Source organism: Chelonia mydas, chromosome 3 (assembly GCF_015237465.2).
Source record: "Chelonia mydas isolate rCheMyd1 chromosome 3, rCheMyd1.pri.v2, whole genome shotgun sequence".
NCBI lineage: Eukaryota > Metazoa > Chordata > Testudines > Cheloniidae > Chelonia > Chelonia mydas.
This window is the reverse complement of record NC_057851.1, coordinates 133729498-133756870: the sequence shown is the minus strand read 5'-3', so window position 1 is coordinate 133756870 and position 27373 is coordinate 133729498. Positions and strand designations below refer to the sequence as shown.

At 42.0% G+C, this 27373-nt stretch overlaps 2 protein-coding genes across 18 annotated transcripts in view; one reads left to right on the top strand and one right to left on the bottom strand.

Annotated features, from left to right (window-relative positions):
• GREM2 (gremlin 2, DAN family BMP antagonist) overlaps positions 1-10177 on the top strand; it is a 49383-nt gene extending 39206 nt beyond the window's left edge. For 8 of the 15 annotated variants that reach the window (XM_043543320.1, XM_027820473.3, XM_043543318.1 and 5 more), the window contains one exon: positions 7324-10177. In XM_043543320.1, the coding sequence (XP_043399255.1) occupies positions 7324-7831 (508 nt within the window). In that variant the 3' untranslated portion in view covers positions 7832-10177. Of the gene's footprint in view, positions 1-4957; positions 5017-7323 lie in introns of all 15 variants that reach the window. The other 7 variants (XM_027820469.3, XM_043543324.1, XM_043543322.1 and 4 more) reach the window with 1 other exon arrangement.
• Positions 10178-18362: 8185 nt separating this feature from the next.
• The window catches only part of FMN2 (formin 2), a 248618-nt gene continuing 239607 nt past the window's right edge, over positions 18363-27373 (bottom strand). For all 3 annotated transcript variants that reach the window (XM_037895301.2, XM_043543314.1, XM_037895302.2), the window contains 2 exons: positions 20576-20657; positions 18363-19069 (listed from right to left, as the gene is read on the bottom strand). In XM_037895301.2, coding sequence (XP_037751229.1) covers positions 19043-19069; positions 20576-20657 — 109 coding nt within the window. In that variant the 3' untranslated portion in view covers positions 18363-19042. The remainder of the gene's footprint in view (positions 19070-20575; positions 20658-27373) is intronic.

Below are 27373 nucleotides of genomic sequence, written 5' to 3'. Positions count from 1 at the left end.
GAAAATGTCCAGCGGAGGGCAAGAAAAATGATTAGGGGACTGGAACACATGACTTATGAGGAGAGGCTGAGTCAACTGGGATTGTTTAGTCTGCGGAAGAGAAGAATGGCTTGAATAGTTGAAAGATAGCTGCTTTCAACTAACTGAAAGGGGGGTCCAAAGAGGATGGATCTAGACTGTTCTCAGTGGTAGCAGATGACAGAACAAGGAGTAATGGGGGAGGTGTAGGTTGGATATTAGGGAAAAACTTTTTCACTAGGAGGGTGGTGAAACACTGGAATGCATTATCTAGGGAGGTGGTGGAATCTCCTTCCTTTGAAGTTTTTAAGGTCAGGCTTGACAAAGCCCTGGCTGGGATGACTTAGTTGGGGATTGGTCCTGCTTTGAGCAGGGGGTTGGACTAGATGGCCTCCTGAGGTCCCTTTCCACCATTTCATAGAATATCAGGGTTGGAACGGTCTTCTAGCATAAAGGCCAGTGCCATTGCAACAAGATGGATACAGTATAGTGCTTGGATGACTTCATGCTGCTACTATGAAGTAACAGCAGCACAGAAGTCTCCAAAGGAGAACTTAAAGTGAGAAGGTAGCACTGGATCCTTTCTTCATACAAAGGTCCCTGACTGGGCATCTTTAGTTCAACTAATCTCCAAAATCAAATGGAACTAATAAAAAAAAATGAAGAAAGTAGCATTTTGTCTCCATGGCAAAGAATAGGAATTCTTTGCTTCACACACCTACTTTGAGTGCTAGAACTTGGCATGTTATTTCCAAATTTATTTTCTGTCTCTTTCTTTAACAGAAGTATTGCCTCATCTTAAATACTGAAGAAAGATTAAAGGCTAAAGCTCTGACTATATAAATAACATGCATATATATTAAAATACATAGGGCTATTTCATATAACTTCTCTCCCCATTCTAGCCCTAAAGCAACACAAAGGTTGAAAAGTAAACCTCTCCATAATAGAAATCCCAAAAATTTAAAGTTGAATGGCTGATCTTAATTATGGCCCCATGTGCATATCCCTTTCGAGTTCTAGATATGAAGGCTAGAAGGGATCATCGAGTCAGACCACTTGCATAACACAGGCATGGTACACATTAAAAGGATTAAAAACTTGTCACCTGATAGGTCTCAAATTATAATTGTAAACATGGAATCATCAACAAGTTGGTGTGTTTCCAGTGGGAGTCCTGCAGGGATTTGTTCTTATCCATATGCTAGTTAACATTTTTATCAGTGATCTGCAAGAAAATGTAAAATTGTCACTGATAAAGTTAGCAGATGACACACAAATTAGGGGATGGTAAATAATGAAAAGGGCAGGTCACTAATTCAGAGTGATCTGGATTGCTTGGTAACCTGGGCACAAGCAGACAATGTGCATTTTAATATTGCTAAATATAAATGTATAAAACTAGGAACAAAGAATGTAGGCCATGCTTACAGAATGGGGGACTCTCTACTGGGACACAGTGACTGAAAAATATTTGGGGATTGTGGTAGAACTCATGTTCAACTAATTATCTAGGTGTGATGCTGTGGCCAAAAGATCTAGTGCAATTTTGGGATGCATAAACAGGAGAATCTCAAGTAGGAATAGAGGGTTTTTTCTTAACCTCTATATTTGGTACTGGGGTGACTGCTGCTGGAATACTGTGTCCAGTTCTGATGTCCACAATTCAAGAAAAGTGTTGATAAATTGAAGAGGGTTCAGGTATGTATTTATAGAATAGACATTTATCATATCTCCTCTTCGATAAGCTAAACAAATCAGTCTTTTTTTAGTGTTTCACTGTGAAAAGGTTTTCCAGAATCATTCTTGTGCCTCTTTGGTGAACCCTTTCCAGTTTTTCAACAGCCTTTTTGAAGTGCAGACACCAGAACTGGCCACAGTATTCCATTATGCCCACACACAGGTAATTACACCTCTCTCTTTCTGTTTGTTGTTACCATTCCTATACATCCAAGGATTGAATTTGTCTTCTTAGCTGCGTTATCGCAATTTAAACGTGGCTTCTTAAGATTACAGAACATAATTAGAGCTGAGCTGGAACAGGACTTTCTGTTCCCCAAAATACGCTGAAGATTTTGACTTTTTTTTTTTCATTCAGTAGTCAGTTTTGGGGAAAAAAATATCTGAGGTGTTTGTGAAAGAGTTCCATGCCTACTCAGCTAGTAGACAGAGAGCCAGGCAGCTTGCCCACTCCCCTTCCAGGAAATGAGGAGCTGGCAAGGTTGGAAAACCACTGCCTGGGGAGCTGGGTCTTACCAGGTGAGCTGCTGAGGAGCAAGCAGGGGGAGCTGACAGGAAACTAGACATCTTTCCAATGAAATTTTGAAATCAATATGTTCCCACGTTGCTATTGCCAAATCAGTGTGTTCTGCCAGGAGAACATTCCATTGGAACATTTCTGACCAGCTCTAATTATAATATGTAAGCTGGAAGTTCCTAGATGGCTACATGTATTGTACTTGACTCACTACAGAGCTAAGTTGAATACTTCAATAAGTTACAAATAAATTAACCTTAATTATCAACTAACCTTTACAAGGGTCTGGAAGATCCAGTGCCAAGGGACCAGGAAGCCTACAGAGAGACAGATGAGCATAAATGGGTGACCTCTTGGTAAAAACAGTTATTGACTGCAATGACTAGAATTTCACTGAATCTGAGTGTCTGTTAATAGCATTGTTCACGTCTTACAAATATATACAAGCTTAAATGCTTGTTCTCCTGGCAAGCTGCCACTTAGCCCTCTAACAATAGAATGGGAGGGGTCTGATGATATCCAACCCTATTAGGAGGTGTTGGAATGCTGCAAGTCGCGGCTACTTAGGCCGTGCCTGCATTAGCACTCTTGTCAGGATAACTTTCACTCAGGGTGTTTTTAAAAAAAAAAAAAAACACAAACAAAAAATAAACAAACCAAAAAAGCCCCACATCCCTGAGCGACATAAGTGACACGTTGATGTGGACAGCGCTATGTCGGTCTGAGAGCTGCTCCCACTGACGTAGTTGTTGCCTCTCCCAGAGGTGGTTTTTGTGATGTCCATGGGAGAGCTGTCTCCTGTCGGCATACAGCGTCTTCCTCAGACACGCCGCAGTGGCACAGCTGCAGCGCTGCATGTGTAGACAAGCCCTTAGTTCCTGCTAACTCACTGGAGTAGATATGGCTTATTAAACTCCTCTCTCCCTCCTCACCACAGATTCAAGAGGTTGGGGATTGATCCTGCTTTGAACAGAGGATTGGACTAGACGACAACCTCCTGAGGTCCCTTCCAACCCTGACATTCTATGATTCTATGACTACCCTTCTACCAAAGGGAGCTAGATCTTAAGAGATAGTCCTTATGTGAGGACTCTTGTGGGCGCTGATGGTAGCAGCCAACCTTGGGGGAGAACTCATTATGATTATATTTATCTAAGTGATGTTTAACCTCTAATCAATAAGTGTGACTTCTGGCAGCAGGGTAGGGCCTCCCCCCACACGTTATACCCTCAGACCTCATCTGACTTTGTGTTATTCCTGCAGTAGTTGCTCCTTAACAGCTGCAAAATGCCATGACAATGAATAGCAAAGGAGGAGCCTGACTTTATAAGCTGTGTTTCCTGGTTTAAAGTCAGGAGGCTCTTTTTTATTTTAAAGGCAAATCACTAGAAGTCAAAACTGTGTCTTTCCACAGCTCACTTTTTTTGTAGGGCATGTGATGGAGGCCTGATGGCTTGTTAGAAGGCAGGGCTTATCTTTCATGGGAATATTATGACTCCATAGATCATTGTAGCTATGAACATTTTTTTTAATCTCCTGATTTATGTATGTTTCCATGAGTTTTTAAGAACCCAAAGTTGATCTGGTGTCCGCTATCTCACAGTTCCAAATTCAACACATGCAGTAGAAATGCAGCTGAACCAAAGACATTGGGCGCAATTCTTTTCTGCACCAAGACACACGTGGCAATGGGTGGGGCCAGTGAACAAGTTACACCTCCTTGTTTGTCAAGGTGCCCTAGCTCCAGCTCTTATGTTAATTACAGCATTGTAGGGGCTTCTGCTTTCACTTATAACAGCTGGCTATGGTCCTTAAGCAGCTTTATGCCCTCTGAGAATTGTCCTAGGGAAGCTTACCTCTGCTCTACTTTTATACTGCAGGTAAGAATGGTGTGAAGATGGGCTCCACTGCCTTTATGCTAATTAAGATTTTTCCCTTTTGCTGGAGGAATTCTCACCTGGCCAGTTGTGGCCAGATTAAATCCCCTTTGTGAATCTTGGGTGGAATGGAACTGGGTCTGAGGCTCTGGCCCATTATTGCCAGCTGCCTATATTCAGTGGACCCAGCCTATTCTGAAACAAAATCAACTTAACATTCACCATGTTACTTTTGCACCTTTAGTGTAGGCTTCTCCAAAATGCTTCTGTGCTTTCATTGAGGTTTTTTTTCTTTTTTGTGGCGGTTACCTGGAATATATAGTGCATGGAATGTTTCTGTCACCAGGTTGTATGTACCTTTGTTTTCTTGAATACAGTTTGTGCTGCTTACAGTGCCTGGGTTTAAGAGGGGGCGATTTGCAGGTTAGCACAGCTCTGAAGAGGCACCCATGTGATTAGAAATGTGGTGATCTAAAAGGATGCACAACACTTGGACCTCCTAGTTTAGGACAGAGCAATACACTCTTTGTGAACATCTAAAAATCCAGGTTTGATAGGGATCAAATGATAGAAATAGCTGGTGTGTGCATACCTGACTACTAAAATACTTGGTTACATGTACTGCAGATTTTGGGTTCTGATAACCTTACAATAGTGGGTTTGAGTAATAATGCTTTATTAGTTATAAACATGGATTTACTGGATAAATCCTAGCTGCTTCCTCCATCAAACGCCCTCATTCTCTAGGTAGAAGCTATTTCAGTGATTGTTAAGCTACTGTAATTTCATTACTTTTTCTTCATAGACTCTCAGAACTGGTGGGGCTTCTACACCACCCCTCTCTGGAGGAAGAAGGTGAATCAGGTATTTAAAATCTCTGAACAGTTGCACTGAGATCTTGATGCCACTACTTTTTTTCGAAGGGGTTTTAAATCCCCATTTGATTTTATTGTTAAATTGTTCTTAATAGTATTGGCTCCATATTTTGATACTAACAATGATCTAGTTTATAGTGGAAGCTCACTGATCTGCACAGTTTGTAACGTATGTCAAAATGGATCTCCCCACTCAAGATGTAGTAGTGCCATAGTATTTTTTGGTGAGGATGGGAGGGTAAGTGGAATGGCTCTGTTTTCTTTCTTTCTTTGTGTAAGACGTGAAGTTGTAATTGTTTGGGAGGCTTTGTGTATGTGTCGTGAGCCATGTGGAGAATGCACGTTCATAAACAACGTGGGGATCGTTATTTCACCCATTACTGGAGTGCGGCTACAAGTGCACAATAATGTGAGATCAGTTTGAGGAAGTGTGGGATACCTATATCAAACTGAAACTAAATGTGGGACTGTAGCTATCTGATTAGGTTTTGGCTTGGATACCAGGGTTGACTTCCAGTGGTCTTGGTGGTGAATCTGCACAGAACCTTTTCCAAGAGTTTTATCCAGTCTTCATCTGAGTATTAATGTGCTGAATGTTAAGCATGCTGAAAATAGGCCATTTATTTAAAGCACCAAAGAGATCAATGGACACTTAATACCTTTGCAAGCCAGTTTGTTTATTTGCTAATTTAGGGGGGTGTGGGTAGATGTGTACGTGTCTCTACCAACTCCAAAGCCCAGCATCTCCTTATACCATACTGGATCATTTCAGTACTAAATCAGAGGAAACTGTCACTTACCACAATACTAATCTACTCTGGTGTCTCTATTGCCGTACATTTTCTTGTTCCTATTTCCTCTGGGAAGCAGAAATACTTTTGAGGGTGTTGTGAAGGTTTAGGCCTAACGTGTCAAAGGGAATTCTGTACAGGTGGCCTAACTTCCTCCTACAGAGAGTGATGACCTTCAGGAACGTAAGTCTTGCCAGACTGGATCAAATGACTGGTTCATGAAATCCAGTGGCCTGTCTCTAACAGTGGCCAGTTCCAGATGCAGGAAACTGTAATGGACAATTATGGAATAATCTGCTAACTGGGAAAATTTCTTAATGTCTCAGTTAGTGACTGGCTTATTCTTTGTAAAAAAAAAGTCTTATCCATATATGTGTGCTTCTCTTTTAATCATACTAAATTATTCACCTAAAAGACCTTGTAGCAATGAGTCCAACAGATTAACAATGTATTGTACTTGTATATTTCCTCGTAATAGTTGTGCATTTGTTGTCTTTCAATTTTGTGGCCGCTTGGAGCCACTCGGGAATATATAAGTTCACTCTGACAGCAAAATGCATAAAACCCCAGAAACTTCAGAAGAAATGTGAAGGAGATTATTCTGGTAGACACCGCTTGATAGCTGACTGTATTATGATTTGGAACTAGACTAGAATTGGAACCCCAAAGCTTGAAACGGGATTATATACTGTGAAGTCGCATTTTACTTTCTTCCTTTCCCATCTGACTGGGATTGCACAGATGGGCTTTCAGGAGATTGGTAGACCTTATTTGACTTCTGAAACTTAGCCAACTGGGAGACCAGTTGTTCCTGGTGGGAAGAAGTTAGTTCAGGTCTAGCTTCTGTTAACTGATGGTTTGCGCAGTTTACCCATAAGGTGGCCAAATGATCAATTTATCAATGAGAAAATGGTAGTTAGAAGGTTTGGAAGAAGTAGTGAATTCTTACTGTAGGTGAGTCTTGGCCGGGCTCTGTCTCCCAGTGGCCAGAAACCCATCCTGCTGGCATACTTGGTGACCATTGAGCGCTAAAAACTAGCCATTCTCCTAGGGAACCAAACAGATTTTAAATCTTAATATCCCAGCTCCATTAATAAACTATGTAGACTTAAACTTAAATACAATGGAAATAAATCTGTATATTGGGCTCAATACAGGAGTAACTGGATACAATTCTGTGGCCTGTGTTAAGCAGGAGGTCAGACTAGATAATCTACTGGTCCCTTCATTTCTTCATTGCCATGTCCTGTGTCCAACACTTGACGATTTTAGACATGATGGCAGGGATGTCTTCAACGGGGCAGAAGAAACAGACTTAAGTTATGGCAAATAGAAAACATTTCCTTTCTCCTAAGGTGAATGAAGAGTATAATAGCCATATCTACAATTCTTAGTGAACACTGTCTAGCTGCTGCTGTGATGGGAAAATATCTGTGCTGATAAAATAAAGGCAAATTGTGCTGAAGTGTTATGTCTTCTAATCGTCACTTGTATTATTCTTGCAGGATGCTCTGGAAACTTGCCTTATCTGTTTTTCTGGTGGCGGCCTTGGTTAAAGTAACAGATACCAGGAAAAACCGACCTGCAGGAGCAATTCCATCTCCCTACAAAGATAGCACAAGCAACAACTCGGAGAGGAGGCAGCATCTGAACAAAGAAGTACTGGCCTCCAGCCAGGAGGCCCTGGTGGTCACTGAGAGGAAGTACCTTAAAAGTGACTGGTGCAAAACCCAACCCCTGCGGCAGACTGTCAGCGAGGAGGGCTGCATAAGCCGCACCATCATCAACCGTTTCTGCTATGGCCAGTGCAACTCCTTCTACATCCCCCGGCATGTGAAAAAGGATGAGGAATCCTTCCAGTCCTGTGCTTTCTGCAAGCCTCAGAAAGTCACCTCCTTCACTGTGGAGCTGGAGTGCCCTGAGCTGGATCCACCTTTCAGACTCAAGAAAATCCAGAAAGTCAAGCAGTGCAGGTGTATGTCTGTGAACCTCAGCAACTCGGACAAACAGTGAAAGCAAGTATCTGGCTACTGCTTGGCATCACCCCATCGGATTTGCTGCTGTCTCTCCTCTTCCCTGAGCAGACTCATTGTCTGGTTTTCTTTCTTCAGGATGCATCTCTCTAGCAGGGAAGGCTCACTTGTCATTTGCCTACTGGAAATAAAGCTTGGCCTGGGCTATGTTAGGCACCTTGCCATAAAACCTCAGCATATTTCCGATCTAATCATCTTGCAATTGAATCTTTAAGGGTGGAGCCGGCCCCTCCGAATTTGGGATTGATGATCATCTAGGTGAGCGATGGCTGAATCCAGCATTTCCCACTATGTGGGAAAAACCCTCTGCCCTACACTCCAGTCCTTTCCGTGGGAAGAAAATGTGTCTCGCTACCTTTCCATCTCACTCAGTGTTCAGTCTGGAGCTTTTCACCTTCATATTTAAGTGCTTGGTGCTGCCACCTGTGGCTGTGAGGTGCAGCTCTGGGATACAGTACAGTGCTAAAAGAAAGGGAGGAGCAATGAGCCTGATCCAGGAACTCTCACGTTGGATGACAGAATGGCTCTGCACTCCTTGTCTGAGATGGAGATAAGCACGGGGAGAGGGAACGTTAGGCCAGCCACAGCTCTCTCAGCAGCCACTGCTTGTCCGTCAACAGATTGAGGATGGATTCTTGTGCTGTTGCAATTTGACTATATCACACACACAGTCTCTACAGCAATGTTTATTTTGTAACCTAGCTATAGTAAAGTTGTTTAAAATATTATTAGACCTAGCCATGTATATTTTTCTTGTGGCAGAATATTCCGAAGATTAGATTAAAGTGTTTTTGAGTAAATAGACTTGATTGCTAGGTCAGTCACCTGACTTGAAACTGACAGGTTTTGAATGGGCTTTCAGTAGATTCTGCCTTAGTTTGTTCCGAAACCCATCCAGTTATTACTGTGTATTTATTCCTGCGAGGGGTGGGTTTGCGGGGAGGGTATTAAAACAGTTGTAGGAGCAGTATTTCACTTAAGTTATTAAAGCATTGCAGCACAAAGGACAGATTGCAGTCATTGTTGCTTTGAATACAAAAGCTGCCTTACATATCAGTTTCTTCAGGTGTCGGGAGTGGCATCTTCCACACAGTGAATGGGAATCAAGTGACCTTTGTCACGTTGAGGGAAGAGTAGGCTAGCAAGTGCTTGTAGAATGTGGTCACAGCTACAGAAATGAGAAAGGGTTCTGTCCCATCCTTTACAAATTGGGCGGGAATAAGCTGTTGTAACTACTGCAGCACTGTTGCCCCATTACATTTTTGATATGGGGTATAATGAATCGATGTCGATGGATATTTCAATTAGTTTAAAGTCCATAGTAAGTTACTCACTCACCAAACTTTAGCATGTTTGTATATTCAGTATGTTCTAGTTCAGATGTCTAAGACCAGTGGCTGTAATGTCTTCTCTTTAAACACAGCAAGTTAATCAAAGAGCACACAAACTAATACAAGAGACTAATGTGTGACCTTGTTGCATGTCTTATAGCTTAGCATCTGCAATACTTCTGGGCTAGTGAAATCAGCCTGTGGAGCACTTCTCTGGCAACGTCTTCAGGAATGACCAATCCAAAGGGTTAAAAGTGTTACAAACTGTTGCCAGCTATGAGTTCAATGGCATAGTTCACTATTATGCGAGGCAGGCTGCTTTAAGAGGCTTTTGGTACTGATCTCTGCTAGAGCTCACCAATCGGTTTATGGGGATTGGCACGGGGAGGATGGGATCGGGTAGGTATGTTATCCCTACATTGTTACAGCTACATTGCATGTATTTTCTGCCTTGTTACACAATGTCAGAGCTGCCAAGGGAGACTCCTAGTCTAGGGCTTGCTTTAGAGGCTGGTACTGCTACACTGTCAGCCATACGAATGGGCACTGCTGAATCTAGGTTATTGGGAGCTTTTTGACAGTAGAGAGGGAGTTTGAAATGCCTGCAACCCATTAGGGTTCTAGGATTATGAGTGTGTCCTTGAAGGAAGAGATTGTAAAGCCAGGCCCTTGTGGTTAAGACTAGATAGAAATTCTCTGGGCCCTTCTTAATTATATAAACTCTACAAATTATTTAAGGAAAAAATATGCAAGAATGCTTATTAAGCTACACCCAAGCAGGGTTTCTCACCAACTTGCAATATGAATATGCTGCAGCATGAAGCTCCTCCTTGGGGCTGTTTGTATGTAAAAACTGAGTAGAGCTTGTAATGGTTCAAACTGTATTTAATTCTTGTTTTATAAATGAAAACAAAAAAATGAAGAAATGCTATAATTATTTTATAGGTGTACTGTTAAATTATAGAACAAATAAAGATACTCTAGGGTTATATGGATTCCAGGTGTGTGGGCTTTGCTTCTAACTTCAGAATCTCTTACCACTATTTTAACTGATGGTGTATTGGCTCAGTCTCCAGTTCTGCGAGGGCTCCATTTCGAATTTGCCACAAGACTCAGACAAAAGACTATGTATTTGTGCTACCTTGGGAGCGTGTGGGAACAAGACAGTTACAACCTGCTCTTGAGTTACTGTCTTACTTGGAAGTGAGGAGGGGCAATAACATTCACTAGCCCTATATGTGTGGTAAATAACATCCCACTCGCAAATGCTGGTTCAGCTATGCTGGCCAATGACTTGTGAGGGCGGAGCCAAGGCTCCACCAATGGCTGGCCTGCCTGTCCACGGAGGCTGTCCTGTGTCATGCTTCAGCCTACATGGTGCTACCCACAATGCAGATGGCCTATCTAAGGAAGTAAAGGGGTGCCTTATGCACTTGCCCTGATATTGCAAGGAAGAGAGTGGCCAAGATTTCTAGTGATTGGGTTGGACTGGAGAGAAGATGGTTGCATAGCAGGTGTCAGGAGTGTGTGGTTCTTCCACTGTTTGCCATTTGTCCTCCACAAAATAAATTCTTCCAAGTTTAACAGCCTTTGGCAAAATGTCTTTTATAATAGTCAGTTGGAATGAAACCAAACAGAGACTTGTGAAACTTACACTTTATAAGGGTTAGTTTAACTTCCAAAGTAAGATTTTTTTTTTTTTTTTTTTGTGTGTGAACCAAATACATTTTGCCTTCAAGATGCATCATAGAGCACCTTGTTCTAAGGTTAGCTGTAAGTGTTGAGGGGGCTGCTTATTTCATTTAATAAACTTAATGATTCAGATCCTACTTCAAAAGGGATGGGTCTTAGCTACTTGAGTGCAAGAAGAATCTCCGTTAGCAGAACTTGCCTCTGACACACCTAAGTAGTCACTAGGGAATGCTGAGAAAGGTGGTAAGTGCCCTAACCACCAGGCTACAGAGTCATTTTCCCCACCTGCCTTCTGGGCCAGTGATTATTCAAGTTGTTTTTATAAGGTAGAACAGCTTCACCTGGAGAAACTGAGGGAAAACCATCACCCAGGGCAGGGGGTCATAGGCCTGGGTTCAAGTCCCTGCTCTGTTTTGGGTAGAGTCAAGGTTTGAACCTTGGTCTCTTCTGTGTGATCACTTTAGCCAGTAAGTAAAGGTTACAAAGGGATACCTAGCTAAGGAGAGAAAAGGTGAGCTCAGAACATGCCTACCGGATTGGGTTCCTTGGGTGTGATAGGTGGAGTGGGGTAAAATCTCATTTGAGAATCCTGTTGGGGCTTAGCTGTGAGCTAGGGGTCAGGATTTAGCAGCTGAGCAGGGGTTTTGAGGATCTAAATTTGGGGTTAAGGAACCTAAATCCCTCTTTGGATCTAGCCCTAGCTATGCCTTTCCAGCCTCCAGCTACCTGATAAGTGCAAAGATAATCCCTCTATCTTCCCCCGAGACAGTATGGGGAGAGCATGGCAGATCCTTCCAGATAAACAGAATAAACACCGGGTACCCAGCTGTCACAGCTGCACATTCTGTGACACCTTGAAAACATGCCATATAGTCATCATAGAATTACGGACTCCACAGGGCCTTGATTTGGGATTAATATGTCATTGCCTACCTCTTGGGTATGTCTACACTAGAGTTTTGAAACATAAACTCATGTGGTATGAGCCTAGGCTGAACTACAGATGATTGCAGAGGGCCCAGAAGAGCCTATACTCAAATGCTAACTGGCAGTCCATTCACTCCAGGTACAACCCTCTACTGCAAACATGCCTTAGTTACTGTTTCAGGCTACCTGCAGCTGTAGGTAGGTGTGTGTGTGTACGTACGTACACACACACACACACACACACACTGATCAGTTTCTCTTGCTTTAGGGGTGTTCTGAGAGCCCTAAAAGCACAGAAATGAGTGATATTAGTACTTCCCTACCTCAGAGGGGAGGTAAGAAAACCAAAATATGAAGGGGCTCAGACACTGGTGATTACAACCATGTAAGTATCAATTTAAAAAAAAAAAGTTTTGCCTCAGTTTCTTCATCTGTAAAAGTAGGTTTGTTAATACTTAGTTTTGTGAAGTGCTCTGAGATAGAGGGATGAAAGTGCTAAGTACTGTTAAATCACTAGACACATAGTCATTGAAGTACCATACGGCCTGAAGGTTTCAATTTGCAACGCAAAACAACACAAGCCTTTTATAACCACTTATAAAAGCCACACTGGAATTCTCATTCTCAGTGAGCCACATCTGTATATCAGGCATGGAAGCAATAATTTAGAATGATGCAATTTGCTTAAGGAAGGGGGCGTAATGCGCTATTCTGGTTTTGAAGCAAGGCTGGAACTTTCAGCTGCAGTGTCGCTGGTAAAAGAGCAGCCAAATCTGAAAACAGTTACAACAAACCAAGCTGTGTATTTTTCACATCACTGTAGGGAAAAAAAAATCTGCCAATCATGATACCAGAGCTCACAGCTGTACCCATGAACTGTGAGGATCTTGGGTTTATTCATGTCGTGTAGTACCATGAGTAATTAGGTACTACACCATTAGCCGACTTTTTAGTCTCATGAAAACCAAACGCCCCTTCTCTGAGGCCTTGTGGCCCCCCCCATCTCCCCTCCTGTCATGACGTGCTCTCCCCCACCCACTTTCACTGGGCTGGGGCAGGGGGTGTACACTCTGGGAGGGAGTTAGGGTGTGGGAGGGCATGCTGACCTGGGGCAGAGGGTTCAGGTGTGGGAGGGTGATCAGGAACAGACTCCAGCTGGGCAGGCTTATGAGCAATATGTATTGAAATGTAAAAGTATAGAGTACCTCATGCAGCTTTCACCATGAAAATTCATGTGGGCTCCAAAATATTGCAAGTGACTGCTGATCTTGTAGCTAATGTGCCAAATTTACTAAGGCCTAGGTCCACGCAGGCTCCCTATGCAATGCCTGGGGACCTTACGGGGACCTAAGAAGCCACCCCATGGCAGGGGGAGGAGTGCTACATAAGCTAGCCAGTAGGGATGAGGCAAGGGTCTTAGGGCTGAGCCCCTCAAATGCTCTGTTTAATAAGAGTTAGAGGCCTAAACCCCTTTGGGCCTAGGCACTGAAGTCCAGCACTGCACTCTGCTCATGGTTCACAGCCATGACCCCCCCCCCACCCCCTTCTGGAGCTAGGTTCCTGTGCCCTTTTTTGCCTTTATAACTTTTAACACAGAAGGGCTCTACCCATGAGGGCACCCCTAGTGTGAGGCTTAAGCATGAGCTGGGTTCAGGAATCAGTGCACATGCCCAAATCCTAACCCTTTACCAATAGAAACTTGAGTGCCGAGAGACCGAAAGCATCTCCAGGATTAGGCAGCAGCTGAACAGGGTTTTAGATATTCTGGCTTTAGAAGCTAGTTAGCTAATGTGGCAGGTGCCCAAATCCCTTTTGGTGCTAACCCCTAGGTGCAAACCATTCCATTGACTGCAATAGAATTGTTCACACTTACGTTGGAAGGAAGTGGCTTAATGTGTGCTCTGCACATACCTACCTCCCCCCGCCCCCCCCACAAAAGACAACTAAGTCCAGGATTTCTCACACTATCCAAAAGCTATTAAATTCAGGCACTCCCATGGGATGCAGAAGAGCCAGGTTCAAAACCTCATGCACCCTGATTGGGAGCAGGGACTTGAAGCTGGTCTCCCAGATGAGCGGTCTAATCATCAGGATGTGGCATCAACCTCTGTCTGGCCCAGTGAATATGTAATTACTTAACACAAAGTGGAACAGCTTCCACAGGAAAGATAGATAGAGAGTGCCATCTTTGCCTGCTGATCAGGGTACTCACCAAGGTTGCTGGAGACCTGGCTTCAATCCTTCCTCCAACTCAGGCAGAACAGAGATTTGCAAACAAACAGGTATCCCAGATGAGTGCTTTGACTACTGGGCAATTGGCTATAATTGGTCGGTGGAATCTCTCTCTAGTTTTTCACCAGAAAGGGTTGACCTGGTTCAGGCCCCTAGCCCCAGGAGGTTAAGAATCATGAGCAGAGAGGAACCTTGATGTGGCCTGTCAGTCAAGGCTCCAAGACCCAGGTCAATGGGATTTAGCGTTTGGGGCCTAACTATTTCCCTTGTTTTCTTCATTTCACTGGTGGGTAGCTTCTTCAGCTCGCTGCTCAGCTTGCTGCTTCAGAGAATCCTTTTCTTAGGCACCTAATACTCCCCCTATAATATATGGGGCATTTAAGTCGAGGCTGATGATTCCACTGGATGGCAAGATACCTAGGCATTAGATGTTGGAGAGTGGCCACTAGTGGTGACTGATGAGAAATGACAAAGAAAAAAAATCCTGGCTACCCTGAAAGATGCAGAAACTTCAGGGGAACTGGAGACAGTAGAAGATGAAGCACAATTTAGGGTTTAAGTATAGCTGTCAGCAACACCTATCATTCAGCTTGCCTAAGAACAAAAGTGTCTTTCCCAGGAGCTGGGAATTGGAGCGACAAATACAGAGATACAGTAGAGATGAACACGTCCCGGGCTAACAGAACTTTAGCACTTTCTCGGTGAATTTGGCCCATGATGCTATGTTAAAGAAACCCTCATTTCAACACTGCAATGCAGTGTTGATAGGCTCCTAAGTACCTTTGAGGAGCTGGACTATCTTCAATAGGGGAGTTGTTAATGCACTAAATACCTTTGAGGATCTGTCCCTTAATCTTTATTAAAAGGGTGAGGTGGGGAAATTTCTTTACTCAAAGTATTGTCCCCATCTCTAGCTCTCTGTTGACCTCTTGTGCTTACAGACTTTGCCAGAGACTAAATGTAAACCGAATAGTTCTGCATGTTAACATTCTCTATTTAAATACATATAACGAGGCCACATTGCTTCCTGAATTCAGCAGTGCTAAGTTTATACAGGAGGAGGCCCAAAGCCTCCGTTCTTTTTTCTCTGCATATGCTAATGGAGCTTGAAGGGGTAAGTGGTTGCCATATAAATGTACAAATGCACTGGAGGAATTCACAAGATCGAACCTGAAAAAGAGAATTAAACCGCATACGTTACGAAGTGAATTAGCATTTATACAGCCTGAAAAAGAGAAATGCACATCATCCTCACCTCACCAGAGCAGAGTCATTTTGACAAAGATGCTTGAGTGGCATTTCGTTGTTACCTATTGAGGACAATGAGCTGCACTATGCAGGTTCCAGGGAATAAGCAGGGCTGTCCGGCACAAGCAGCAGACTGGACATGGCAAGGGGGGGGGGGGGGTCACGTGAGGCTCCGCAGACGGGCCTGTGGGAGCCCAGCACGTTTTCAATGAGGCAACTTGTCATAAAAGAGTCAATACCTACAAAAAACCCCAAACCTTGTAGTTCATATGTCAACCATATTTTGGTTGCAGGCATCTCAGCATCCCCAAAAATCCATCTGTATCCCATCAAAGAAAGTATGACAAAAGGGCTTCCTGCCTCTCCAAATTAAGGACTCGGGATATTCAGCCACTCTTGTACCTTTATCAGCCTTTCATTCTGTACTGTTATATTTTATTTTAAAGGCAAGTCCATTTCCCCTCTCTGAGATGCTGCACTACAGTATCAAACCTGGCTGAGAAGACTGAAAGGATCCTCTCTCTAAACTATCCCTTCTTTATCACCATGCAATGCACCTGTATGATGGGTTGCTGATGTGGAAGGTGTTTATGACCAGTGTTACCTATTGGTTCTAAAACTATAGAGTATTTCCAACTTCCAAGTGGTCTGTAAAGCTACATCATGACCTGGATACAGGAGTACTATAGTATTAGTTCAAACGGTGGGCAATGAAGGTAGATTGCTAGATATAATCTTTTGTAGCCAGAGAGGAGAATTAAACAGATTAGACACAGCTACCACATTTACAAGCCATATTTACATCTAGTGTCCTTAATGGTGTCCTAATACCAACAAGGAGAGGTGTGCTATAAATACCTAGACCCATGATTGATTTTACTTTTTCCAACTCACCAAGCACTATCATTGCAATGGGGTAGGTATGGAATCTGGACTAGGAGGCATGGTGTAAAAGGAAGAATTGGTCCAAGGATATGAAAAAGTTAGAAAACAATTCATGCTGCCTGTATCCTAAAAGTCCTTCTGTGTTGATACCAGCTGCTGCCACCTCTTGAAACTCTGCTTTTAGAAACTGATCACTCAGATGTGACTTGGGTTATCCATGTTACATGTGCAACTGGTTCTATACTACAGCCGGAAATAGTGAGCGATGCACATGGTAGCGGCACTAGATTACTAGATGATGTACTAATTAACTGCTTCATATTTTATATGCAGCAAGGCATCTGTGTAGGTACACAAAGTCTTTGTCCAAATATCCATTTCACCAGACTATTAGCTTCCCTATATTTTTAGGGACAAATCCTATGTGGAACCAAGGACTGGGGATTAGATACAAGGAAGAATCCTCTATTTGGGCCACAGAACAGCTTCACAGCCATAGAGTGAGAGAATGAACCAGACGAGAGATGATGGTCACCTTGCTTAATGCACTGTTGGAAGGCACTCATATACAATGCAGTGAAGGTAGTAGGAGATCTTATATAAAATAGAATAGAAGTCCCTCCATGGCCCTGCGTAAAGGAGATATCCATATAGCTGTGGATTCGCTGCCCAACACCTTCTCCCCGCATGCTAAGGAATAAGGAGTAGCCCCTTTCCACAAGTGAATCACACTAGTTCTGCTGAGCCAGGGCCCTCCTTGAGACAGCATAATGATCACTGAAGAAAAAAAGCACCTTTGGTTTCATTATTCCTTTTATTTTCATATAAATTAACATTCTAAAAAAATTGAAGTAGAAACACTAAATACAGTATTGCACATAGCGATCTCTGTTAGATATCCTATTATTTCATTTAGTATGGTCATATACATACTGGAGGTACTGAAGGGAACAGGAAGGCTACAAAACCAAAACATGCGACTGTATCCTTGCACTTAAATAAAAATAAATGCAAAAGTTAAGAGCAAAAGACTATAGTTTACATAAATACAAACATGGGTTTGAATCAGTGCCATTAAAATAAACTTTATTTTTAAGTTACTTTCCATAGGTTACTCATAAACAGCAAATAATCTCTTTTCCCTTTTGCAAGAAGTAACATTACTCCCACCACCACATGATTTTAGAACTCAATTCTCGGTAATCATATTCTTGCCAGAAATTATCGTGAACACAGAATTTCATATAGTTTTATCAAGCTATAGGAGACTTATTTTTCACACAAGTGAAGAACATCTTTTCTAGTGCTTAGCATATGTGAAGAACAATGGATTCCTGCGGTCGTATTTTACATTGCCCTTATGACACCTGGTACAGTACATTTGCCTCTGGACCACCAGGAATATCTTATGATATACTAGGCTAGACAGGGAATAATCCACCCCAGCAGGTTAAACCTCAAGCCACTCAGAAGTTTATGCTGCTAGTGTCTTCGATGCTAAGAGATTGTGAGCATGTGAACCCAATTCATTCCACACATTGCTGTTTCCAAGAAAATAGTGCTTTGGAAGAGAATGGTTACAAGGCCAATTCATGTTGGGCTCAGTAGTTATATCTAGGGCAGAGGGTCTTTATTGGCTCAACAAATCAAAACTGAGAAATCCTTAGGTTAATTTCCAGATCACAAATAGAAATCAATCATGTGGATTAAAAAGGAAAGCATAGTCACAGATTTCCATTGCCTCCTAGCCAATGGTATGGACTACTTAAAGAGAAAATGTTATGACTCTGATGTTAAATGTGAAATTGACATGAATTAGTCAATAGCCTTTGTTTTGTCGGGAGAGTTGACTACTGTAATTCTCGAATGCCAATCCCTAGATAGATCTTTTAATATCCCTGATAAAGGGAGTCTTAAATTAATTGAAAAGATAATTCAAAAAGGAAGTCTGGCTAGCAACATGGTAGTCCTGAGAATCTTGTATCACTCAAATAATCAGCAATATAACTGTAATACCCCTTAAGTTTTTCTGTATACAAATCAGCTGCTTTACATGCTAGCAAGCTAAAGTGCCTAAGTTTCTCTTTTATCCTCTGAAGTACTCCTGTGATTTTCTGTGTTTACTGCTTTTCACTTAAATGTTTTTGGTTCAGGTTTTCCAGCTCCCCCTCCCACTACTCACTATCTGGCAAAAGATGAAGAAAAAGTATGCTGCCTTATCGATTTTAAAGATAGTTACGGTAAACATCTTGTTCCACAAATATTTAGTCATGGAGGGCAACCAAACAAGTTGAGAAAGCATTGATTATACTTTATAAACAGCACTTAACGATTCAAAATACAAACGACAAATGTCGACGTGAAACGGATACAAACAATTCACTAGAATTAACATTTCTTTCCCTAATCTAAATGCAGTGCCATGGAGTATTTGTGTTAGACAGATGTTGCCAGTAGGAATGGAAATATGTTACTGTATCAAGTAGCATTCTTGTGAAGTTCAACTTTAAATAGAATTTTCAGCATGTTCAGAACTGATGCAGATGCTGCCTCTTAGGCATGCTGGTTTGGTCTACTGGTATTATACCATAAACTTTACAAAATGCCAGTGTTTGGGTGGAGAACGAGGCATGGGATATAGGGAACTTGTCTCATGTCCATAACTAGTCTATTGCTGGGCACTCCATTACAGTGGTCACATTCATTCATGAATGTACACTACACATTCTATCAGTGAGAAACTCTAGAGAACAAAAAGCAAATTCGAAAGGCCAAGAAGAAAACAAATGATCTGAATGACGTAGTTTCCTTTCCCGCCCCCAACAGACACGTTGAGTTTTACTGATCAAGTGGCAATGGGTTTTGCTTTTCTTCTCTCAGATCTTCATACTTATCTTTGCTTTCTGAAAAGAAATACCATAAGAAAGCAAGTTACCATATATAAACATATGTATTATGCAACTATGTAAAGCACAGGGATATGTAGGCTGATCATCAAGTGTACCCAATATATAGTTTACTTATAAAACCCTGCAACAAACTCCGTTTTAAACAGATTTAAAGTACAAGATGGCTAACCATGTCTGTGAAATATCTTTTTTTTAATACTATTTGTAACTCCGTTTATATTGTAAGCATTTTGGGGCAGGGTCCATCCTTTTGTTGTATGTACAGAGTCTAGCACAATGGAGTTCTGATCCCCAATTAGGGCTTTTAGGCACAATAGCAATACAAATAATTATAAATGTTATTTAAATGCATGGCTGTTCTTAAAGAATGCCATTAATCCGCATGATTTTATTCTTACAAAGTGGAAAAATCCAACCAAACAAGTTTTTAAAACCTACATCTTGATGTGATTACAAATAAAGTTGATAAACTAAGATCTAGTTACCATTCCTAGCCAAGCTATTACTTCATTTACATTTCCTGTGTCACTAACCACAGCCAGTTACAATGAGAAACAACAGCAATAATTCTTTTCTTCGTGTGTTGGATTATGCCAGAGAGATTATGGTAAATGACAACGTTTCATTTCAAGGACATGTGTCACATGTCACAATGATTCATAAAATAGCATTAAATACAAACCAAACGGAATCATGTTTTTAGGAAAAAAACATGACCAAGGAAATAGTCATTCATTTTTAAATATTGCCAAAAAAGAAGCATGGACAGACATTATGAAAATTAGGGACCAGATTAATCTTCTGCTGCGAAAAAAAATCCAGCCATTGTAAAATAGGCCCATGTCCTGAAAATGCTTATACGTGCACTTAACTTTAGCCATTTGAGCAGATGACCACTGAAATTAAAAGGAATTACTCGTGTGCTTAAAACTGAAGATGTGTGTCAGTATCTTCAGGATCCAGGCCATAGTTTATAGGGAGCTGTATATAGCTCAAGAGATTAGTAAAAGTAGAGTATCTTCTTTTTCTAGATCTCTGTCTCTAACCCAGCCCAGGTATGTAGTGACTTACAGTCACTGGCATCTAATAGGTCCAACTCCCAGGGGACAGGTGACCTCATCACAAAATCCCCCATCACAGTTGGAAGTCTGAGCAGTGGGGCTGTGCACTGGATGGGTTTGGAGATTGAACTACCTCCTCACCCACAAAGGTCCGTCTCTTCCAGGTTCAGGGGGACGAGGCACATTGGCAGGGCACAGTGGGGAAATTTTCACTGCCACTACCTGAGCTGTATCTCTTCTGTGGATAAATATAGAACTTCAGGGTTGTCAATCTGGCACCTTTCACAAAAATACTAAATTCAGACACATTTAAAAATAAATATTAACTAAATATGTCAGGATAGCGTACATACGAAATGTAAAAAGAAAGAGTTAGAAAAGAAAAAGAAAAAGTTAACAGGAGCAGTATAATAATAATAATAATGCAATCCATTCTTACTATTCCAGAATCATGTCTTGGCTTTATATTATAAAGCGATTTCCCCTTTTTCTGTCTGCACACTTCCTCTGCTTCTTTAACTCTGAAGAAAGAAATTGTGATGAATATTTCAAGGGTTAAAGCTGTTTGCAAGACAGCACAATATGTGAACCAAAGATTAAGGTTTAAAGACAACAAATGTGTAACTCCCCCCCTCCACACCATTAACTAATATGCAGTGGTCTGCAAAATACCATTTATAATAAGTATTTGCTATTACAATACCATCAAGACGACTGTATAATTTACCAGGAAAGGTGCAATCACTTCTAATCAGTGTATGTAAAAATCACATTCTCTACCATAGCATTAAAATTAGGATATAAATAGACCATGGTTACAAAATATACTGTCTGACACAAAGAGTTGCTTTGCAAGTGTACATATTGGAAACTGCATTTCCATCATTCATTGTTTATACTTCTGTCTGCATTTCACTGTGTGCATACTGCCAACAAAAGCTTTGCCACTCTTGATTGTGGCTATTCCCCAGTTTGTCCTTTATTTACCCAATGATTTAATTCATTTTGGCAGAAACTTATGAAACGATTCAACACAAATGTCCAGTCTTTGCTTTCATATTCATAATTGAGGAAACTTGGTTTTCAATTTAAAAAAAACAAACAAAAACATGTTTTCGGTTTCAGAGCAGTTTACAATCTCTGGGCCTGATTCTGTGATTTTTTTACTGCTGGGACCAGTGCTTATTATTAGGAGCGGACATCAGCGAGTCCGCACACAGTAGTAAGTGATTGCAGGACTGGAAACTAGTCTGGAATTCTTACTCTCACAAGTATTTATGTATTTTGATTTACAGTAAGTATGTACAAACCCACCACCACCCCATGCCTATTCAGGCACCTTTGTCAGATATTAAAAGTACAAAACAAAGCTAATAGCTGCTCCTCTGACCTACAATAAATCAAGCACAAGCAATGCTCTCTCCCCCTCCAAAAACAGCCCTTATTATGCTCCTTCCTCTCCAAAAGCCTGAGTAGCCCTTGCAGCAGGTTCTGATCAACACCACATTTGGGATTTTTTGGACCAAAGAAAGGAACAGGTTCTAAAACTGAGGGTTTTTCGCAATGGGACTACTTGCTTCAGTACAGATCCCTCATGCGAGGAGGGCTGCAAGTCAGGACCTGATAAAATGATGCTCAGCAAAGACAGCATTTATGATAGGATAAACCTCCCTGGGTCCAGCATCGGGGTGTTGTCAGTGGAGTACTACCCGCTAGGACCTGCTCCTGTCGGTAGCCTGCCATAGCCCAGTTCTGGTGAACTCCAGGAAACAGTTTAAAATGTGTTTGATCTGCGGATCAATCAAAGGTTGCCATTGGATGTTTGAAGTATTGATACTGTGTCGGGCATTCCGTTATTGAACCTTTATGTTTTAGAGGCTTCTATTGGGTTACTTTGTAAATGATTACTTTAATGGGATGGACTCTTGAGTGAGGGATGGCAACGTACTTTATAAATAAAAGTATAGCAAAAGAGTCAGGTAAAACCCACATGGACTTTTTGTATAGTTGCCAGCAGCGTGAATTTTGGAGACCGCTTACTTTGCCTTTTCATCATCATCCAACAGTGAGAAATAAACAGGAAAAAGATACTGAAGGAATGAGTACAGAGACCAATGATATATCCTTGGGCTGGTCCCGATGGATATTCTCCAAACCACTTGCATGTCTGCTATTTTGCTGTATCTATAAGGAGCAAAGTGAGAAGCAGATTTTTTTTTAAATAATTGTTTTATGTTATTAAGGGCCAGATTTCAAAAGAGACCACTCCCATTTAATAACTTAAATGCAAGTGGCCAGTTTTTCAGAAGTGCTCAGCACCCAGTGAAAATGTGACCCCAATTGTATCTGCTGAGCGCTTTTGAAAATGTGGTGTTAAGTCACTGTCCCTTTTATCCAACTTCAGCCAACATTCCCCAAGCTTTTTCACAAACACAAAATGTATACTTGTACAAATCAGCTTTGATCATGATTCTCTGCCAGTAGTGAAATCAAAGCTCTGACTGAACTTAACAAATATAGGAACATTTCTAATTGTAGAGGGTTTTTTTTTTTTTTTTTTTAAAACGGTGAATACACATTAGTTTGAAACTGTATTTCCAGTCTAAATGAGAAGCAGATGAGGCGGTGCTGCACAATATACACAGAGCCTTTGCAAAAATGCTTAACAGCCAAGTAATACGGCTTTTGTAAAGGTATTTTAAATGGGTTCAATAAAGGTAGCAGCCAAGATGTAGTGGTAGTTTTACAACAGCAGCTTAGACAGAAGGTATAAAATGCAGTCAAGTTCATGGGACTTGGTTTGTTCACTTCCAAAGAACCACTTACCCTTTCTAATTAACTTCTATGAAAATTTGATCACATTTGAAGGAAGAAAAATCACCTCTCTCCTCTGGTCACCTCCTAATAATCTATTAGACAGTTTTTTCCAATAAAAAGGTATTACCTCACCCCCCTCACCCTGCTGCAAATCCTACCTCTATGCCTCAACGTGGTGCAGCGGTGACTCTGGCTGTTCGACAGCGATAGTAGCGGAGTGTATTCTCCGGCAGGTCTAACTATGCTATCAAGGTGTTGGTCTATCAGCCCAGAGAGGAGGCAGCTTCCGCGGTGGAAGGGCATATAATCCCTCTTTCTGAGGCTGTAAGATAGCTAAGTTGAGGAGGTAAACGCGCCACTGACAGCCCAGTCAGTGGGTGGATGAAAACAATGGCTAAAACAACATGGAAAACCAAGTCTCAGTTCTCTGCACATTCCTCGATCCCCACTCCGGAGGCAGGGAGGCATTCGAACAACGAGAGGCTGCAAAGAATCTCAGGTGGCAGGTTGCCAAAAGGAAACCGGACAACTCTCTCAGTGTGCACTTATAACTGCAGAACACTGACGAGGGAGGAATCGATAAACCATCTCATGGAGAAAAAGGCAAAAACAGCCTGTGATGTGCTGGGTGTTTGCGAAACACAATGAAAGGAGATGGAGGTCAGCTGGAGGGATGGAAGCATGGTCATTCTAGGAAAAGGAGAAGGCTCAAGGACAGTTGGAGGAGTTGGATTCATCATAAACAAGGAATGGTCTTTGAAAATTGTCTCATGCCATTTGAAATCATCATTTATCGGGGTGCTTTACCTCTGATTGAACTGAAATAGTACCCTCAAAATCATCTAGATCTATGCTCCCACAAGTGCATGTGAAGATGATGATGTGGAAGGATTCTATCAGGAACTGGAGGAAACCCTCGCCCAGAGTTCCACATATACGATTGTGATGGGAGATTTTAACGCCAAGGTTGGAAGAGGGAGAGAGGGTGAAAAGTTCATAGGAAGGTATGGTATCGGAGAACGAAATGCAAGAGGAGAATGACTAGCTATATTGGCAGAGATGAGGAGAATGTTCAGTGGTAATACCTGGTTCCGAAAGAAGGCCAATAGAAGATGGACCTGAATCGCACCAAACGTGAAGACAAAAAATGAAACTGATTACTTTCTTAACAATAGACAACACACCGTGCAGGATATTTCAGTAGTGCCATCATTCAATATCGGTAGCAATCATCGCCTATTGAGAGCCAGACTCACATTCACTGTGAAGGTGGAGAAAAAGGTGCTGTGTATGGCAAACAGAAGACACCAACCTGTAGCTTTCGATGAGGCAATCCTGAAGAAAAACATTTCTAGGGAAGATTGGAGCCTCCTGGACGACTGCGACGATGATTATGAGAACTTCAGTAAGAGACTGAAATGGTGTGTGAAATCAGCTGAGCACGAAAGACCAAGAAGAGCTAGTGGAAGAATCTCGGAGAATACAAAGACTTTACTGGAGAAGAGGAGGAAAATGAAAAGAAATGGCAGCAACAGGCTTGAGTACTCCCTTGTCTGCAAGCTCATACGAATGAAGTTGAAGGAAGACTTCGAGAAATTTTAAACCAAAAAGCTCCTAAAGGCTGCTGAAGATCGTAAAAGTCTCAAAAATGCAAACGGGAACTGGAGTTGTACAGGTCATCATTATCGGCTTGAAGAACAGGGATGGAAAATCAGTAACCAAACAGAGATGGAGACAATTTGCAGGGATTTCTATACCCAGCTGTTTGCATCCCGTATAGACATCCCAATGCCATCACTTCAACAAACCGATGGACACATACTCCCGGTTCTCATCAGTGAAGTCCGTCACACAGTCCTTTAAATGAAAGAGGGGAAGGCTCCAAGCAAGGACAGTCTGACAGCAGAAGTGCTTAAGGCGGGAGGTCAGGAACTTTGGAAAGCTCTCGGCCAAAGATTTAGCTGCTACCTGGAAATCCATAAAATACCATCCAGTTGGAAAGAGTCTAATACCATCTTGCTATATAAGAAAGGCAACTGAGAAAATCTAAAGAACTATCACCCGATCTGCCTGCTTTCACATATCTATAAGTTGTTCACTAAAATAATAACAAATCGACTGTTGTGAAACCTGGATGAACAGCAACCTAGAGAGCAGGCCGGCTTTCGAAGGAATTACAGCACAATAGACCACATCTTCACTCTAAACCAACTGGTAGAGTGTTCAAGGGAATACAAGTTCCCTTTGTGCATTGCCTTCGTGGACTACGAGAAGGCGTTCGACAGTGTAGAGACTAACACCATTCTTGAAGCTCTTTCAGAACAGGACATCAGCATGAAATATAGCACATTACTAAAGGAAGTGAACTCTGGCTGCAGCATGGACATATCACTGTTCGATACTCCCCTCCAAATCCCCATAGAGAAAGGAGTGAAACAAGGAGATACAGTTTCACCAAAACTATTCACAGCCTGTTTTGAATTGGTTTTTCGATGAGCAGACTTGAAAGGCAGGATTAATATCAATGGCGAGCGGCTAAACCATCTCAGGTTTGCAGATGATATAGTGCTGATAGCCAAAAATACAGCCCAGCTTGAGAGAATGCTTAAAGAACTGAAGGCGAAAAGAAGTCAAGTTGGATTAAAAAATGAACCGGTCGAAAACAAAATACACGAGATCAAAAGTTATTTGGGTTCTTGGCAGAACATCTGGAGGACAGCAGATCCAAGAGATTGATAAATATGTTTATTTGGGCCAGGAAGTCAACATGCACCATGATCAGAAAGGCGAACTGTTGCACAGAAAAAAAGCTGGATGGTGCGCACTCAATGACATCAAGGACATCCTCCAAGAAAAGATCAGCAAAACAACTCGACCGTGCTTCCAGTGATGTTATATGGCAGCAAAACATGCTCGCTTACAAAGATTGAAGAACATCAACTATCTGTCACACAGAGGGTGATGGAACGAACATTTCTGGACATTTTGCTCCACAAACACATCCCCAATGAAATAATTAGGCAGCAGTCTGGAGTGCAAGACATTGTTGAAAGCAGGCTCAGCAAAATGTGGTGGGTGGGACATGTGGCCCAACTCAGCGACAACAGATGGACCGCAGCTATATCCGAGTGGTATCCGTGAGAACAGAAATGGCCACCCGGTCAGCCTCCAAAGAGGTGGGATGATTTCCTAATGAGGAGATATGGACAAGCATGGCAAAGGATGACCAGAGCGAGAGAAGATTGGAAGATGTGTTGTGATCGGCTCAGTCTCATCTGATGAAGGACTGACAGTCTATGCAGTCTACATTACCTCACCCTCTCTTGTCTCTTTAGACACATCCGAGGCATTAAAAAGTGTCTATTACTAAGATTAATACATATTATAACAGTATCTACCATTTTATGCAATTATAGCTGCTAGCTAAGTGGTATATCCCACTTTAGCAAAAGTGGGTCAGATTCTTGGCTGGTGTAAATCAGCATAGCTCCATGTGGCCTAGTATGTGCTCCCAACTCATCAACAGATTCATTGGTTATACGAAATAATTGATATTCTGCAAATACTAAGACTTCTCAACAACCTCTAATGCAAAGGACAGATGGTGTGAAACACACCACAATATTTTTCGAAACCAACTCACTCTGATCTGGAAATTGTTGTCCAGTAACATCAGGGAAGGTTTAGTTCCATGCTCTATCCCAACTAAGTGAACCCTTTCTGGGACACATCAGCCATTGTGTTTTATTTTTGATCACATATGGCAGTTCTGTTGTGGACTGCAAGTCAATGCAAAGTCACTGACTTGGATATTTTCTGGTAGATGTCAGAGATGCCTAGGCAGATCCAAGAGAAAACTAACTGTTCATGGCATTACAATGGAAACAAAAAACCTCTCATATATTGTAAATACTTCATCAGCATCAAGTGCTTGGGCAGGGGCTGGTGGCATATGGATCTCAGTCTAGTTTGGCAAAGTGTGTGTGTGTTTCGGCTGAGGGGTTGGGGGCAGCATACGTTCTCTACATACCATAACAAGTCATAGGTGGGGTGGAAATCAGTAGGTTCACTGCTGCTGTTTTGTATTTCTACAGCTTTTGAAGAGAACTGCAGTGTTTGTATTGGCTTGGTAAGGAGTGGCTTGTTTTGAGAGCCAATAGGACTTGTCACTGTTGAAAAACCTGGCCACCCTGCTCAAATTTGCCCCTCCCCACATCATGACAGAGGGGTGTCTGGGCCAAACCTGAATGAGTGGTGCTTGCCTCGCCCCACACTTCTACCATAGCCACTGAATCATCAGCAGGCTCATCATGCCTTCTCCCTGAATGTCCACTGCACTCCCACAGCGTAGAACCTCTGTTCTAGGGGGCAAGAGGAGAGCAGCACATTGACTTTTCGCCTAAGGCGGCAGATTTTCTTG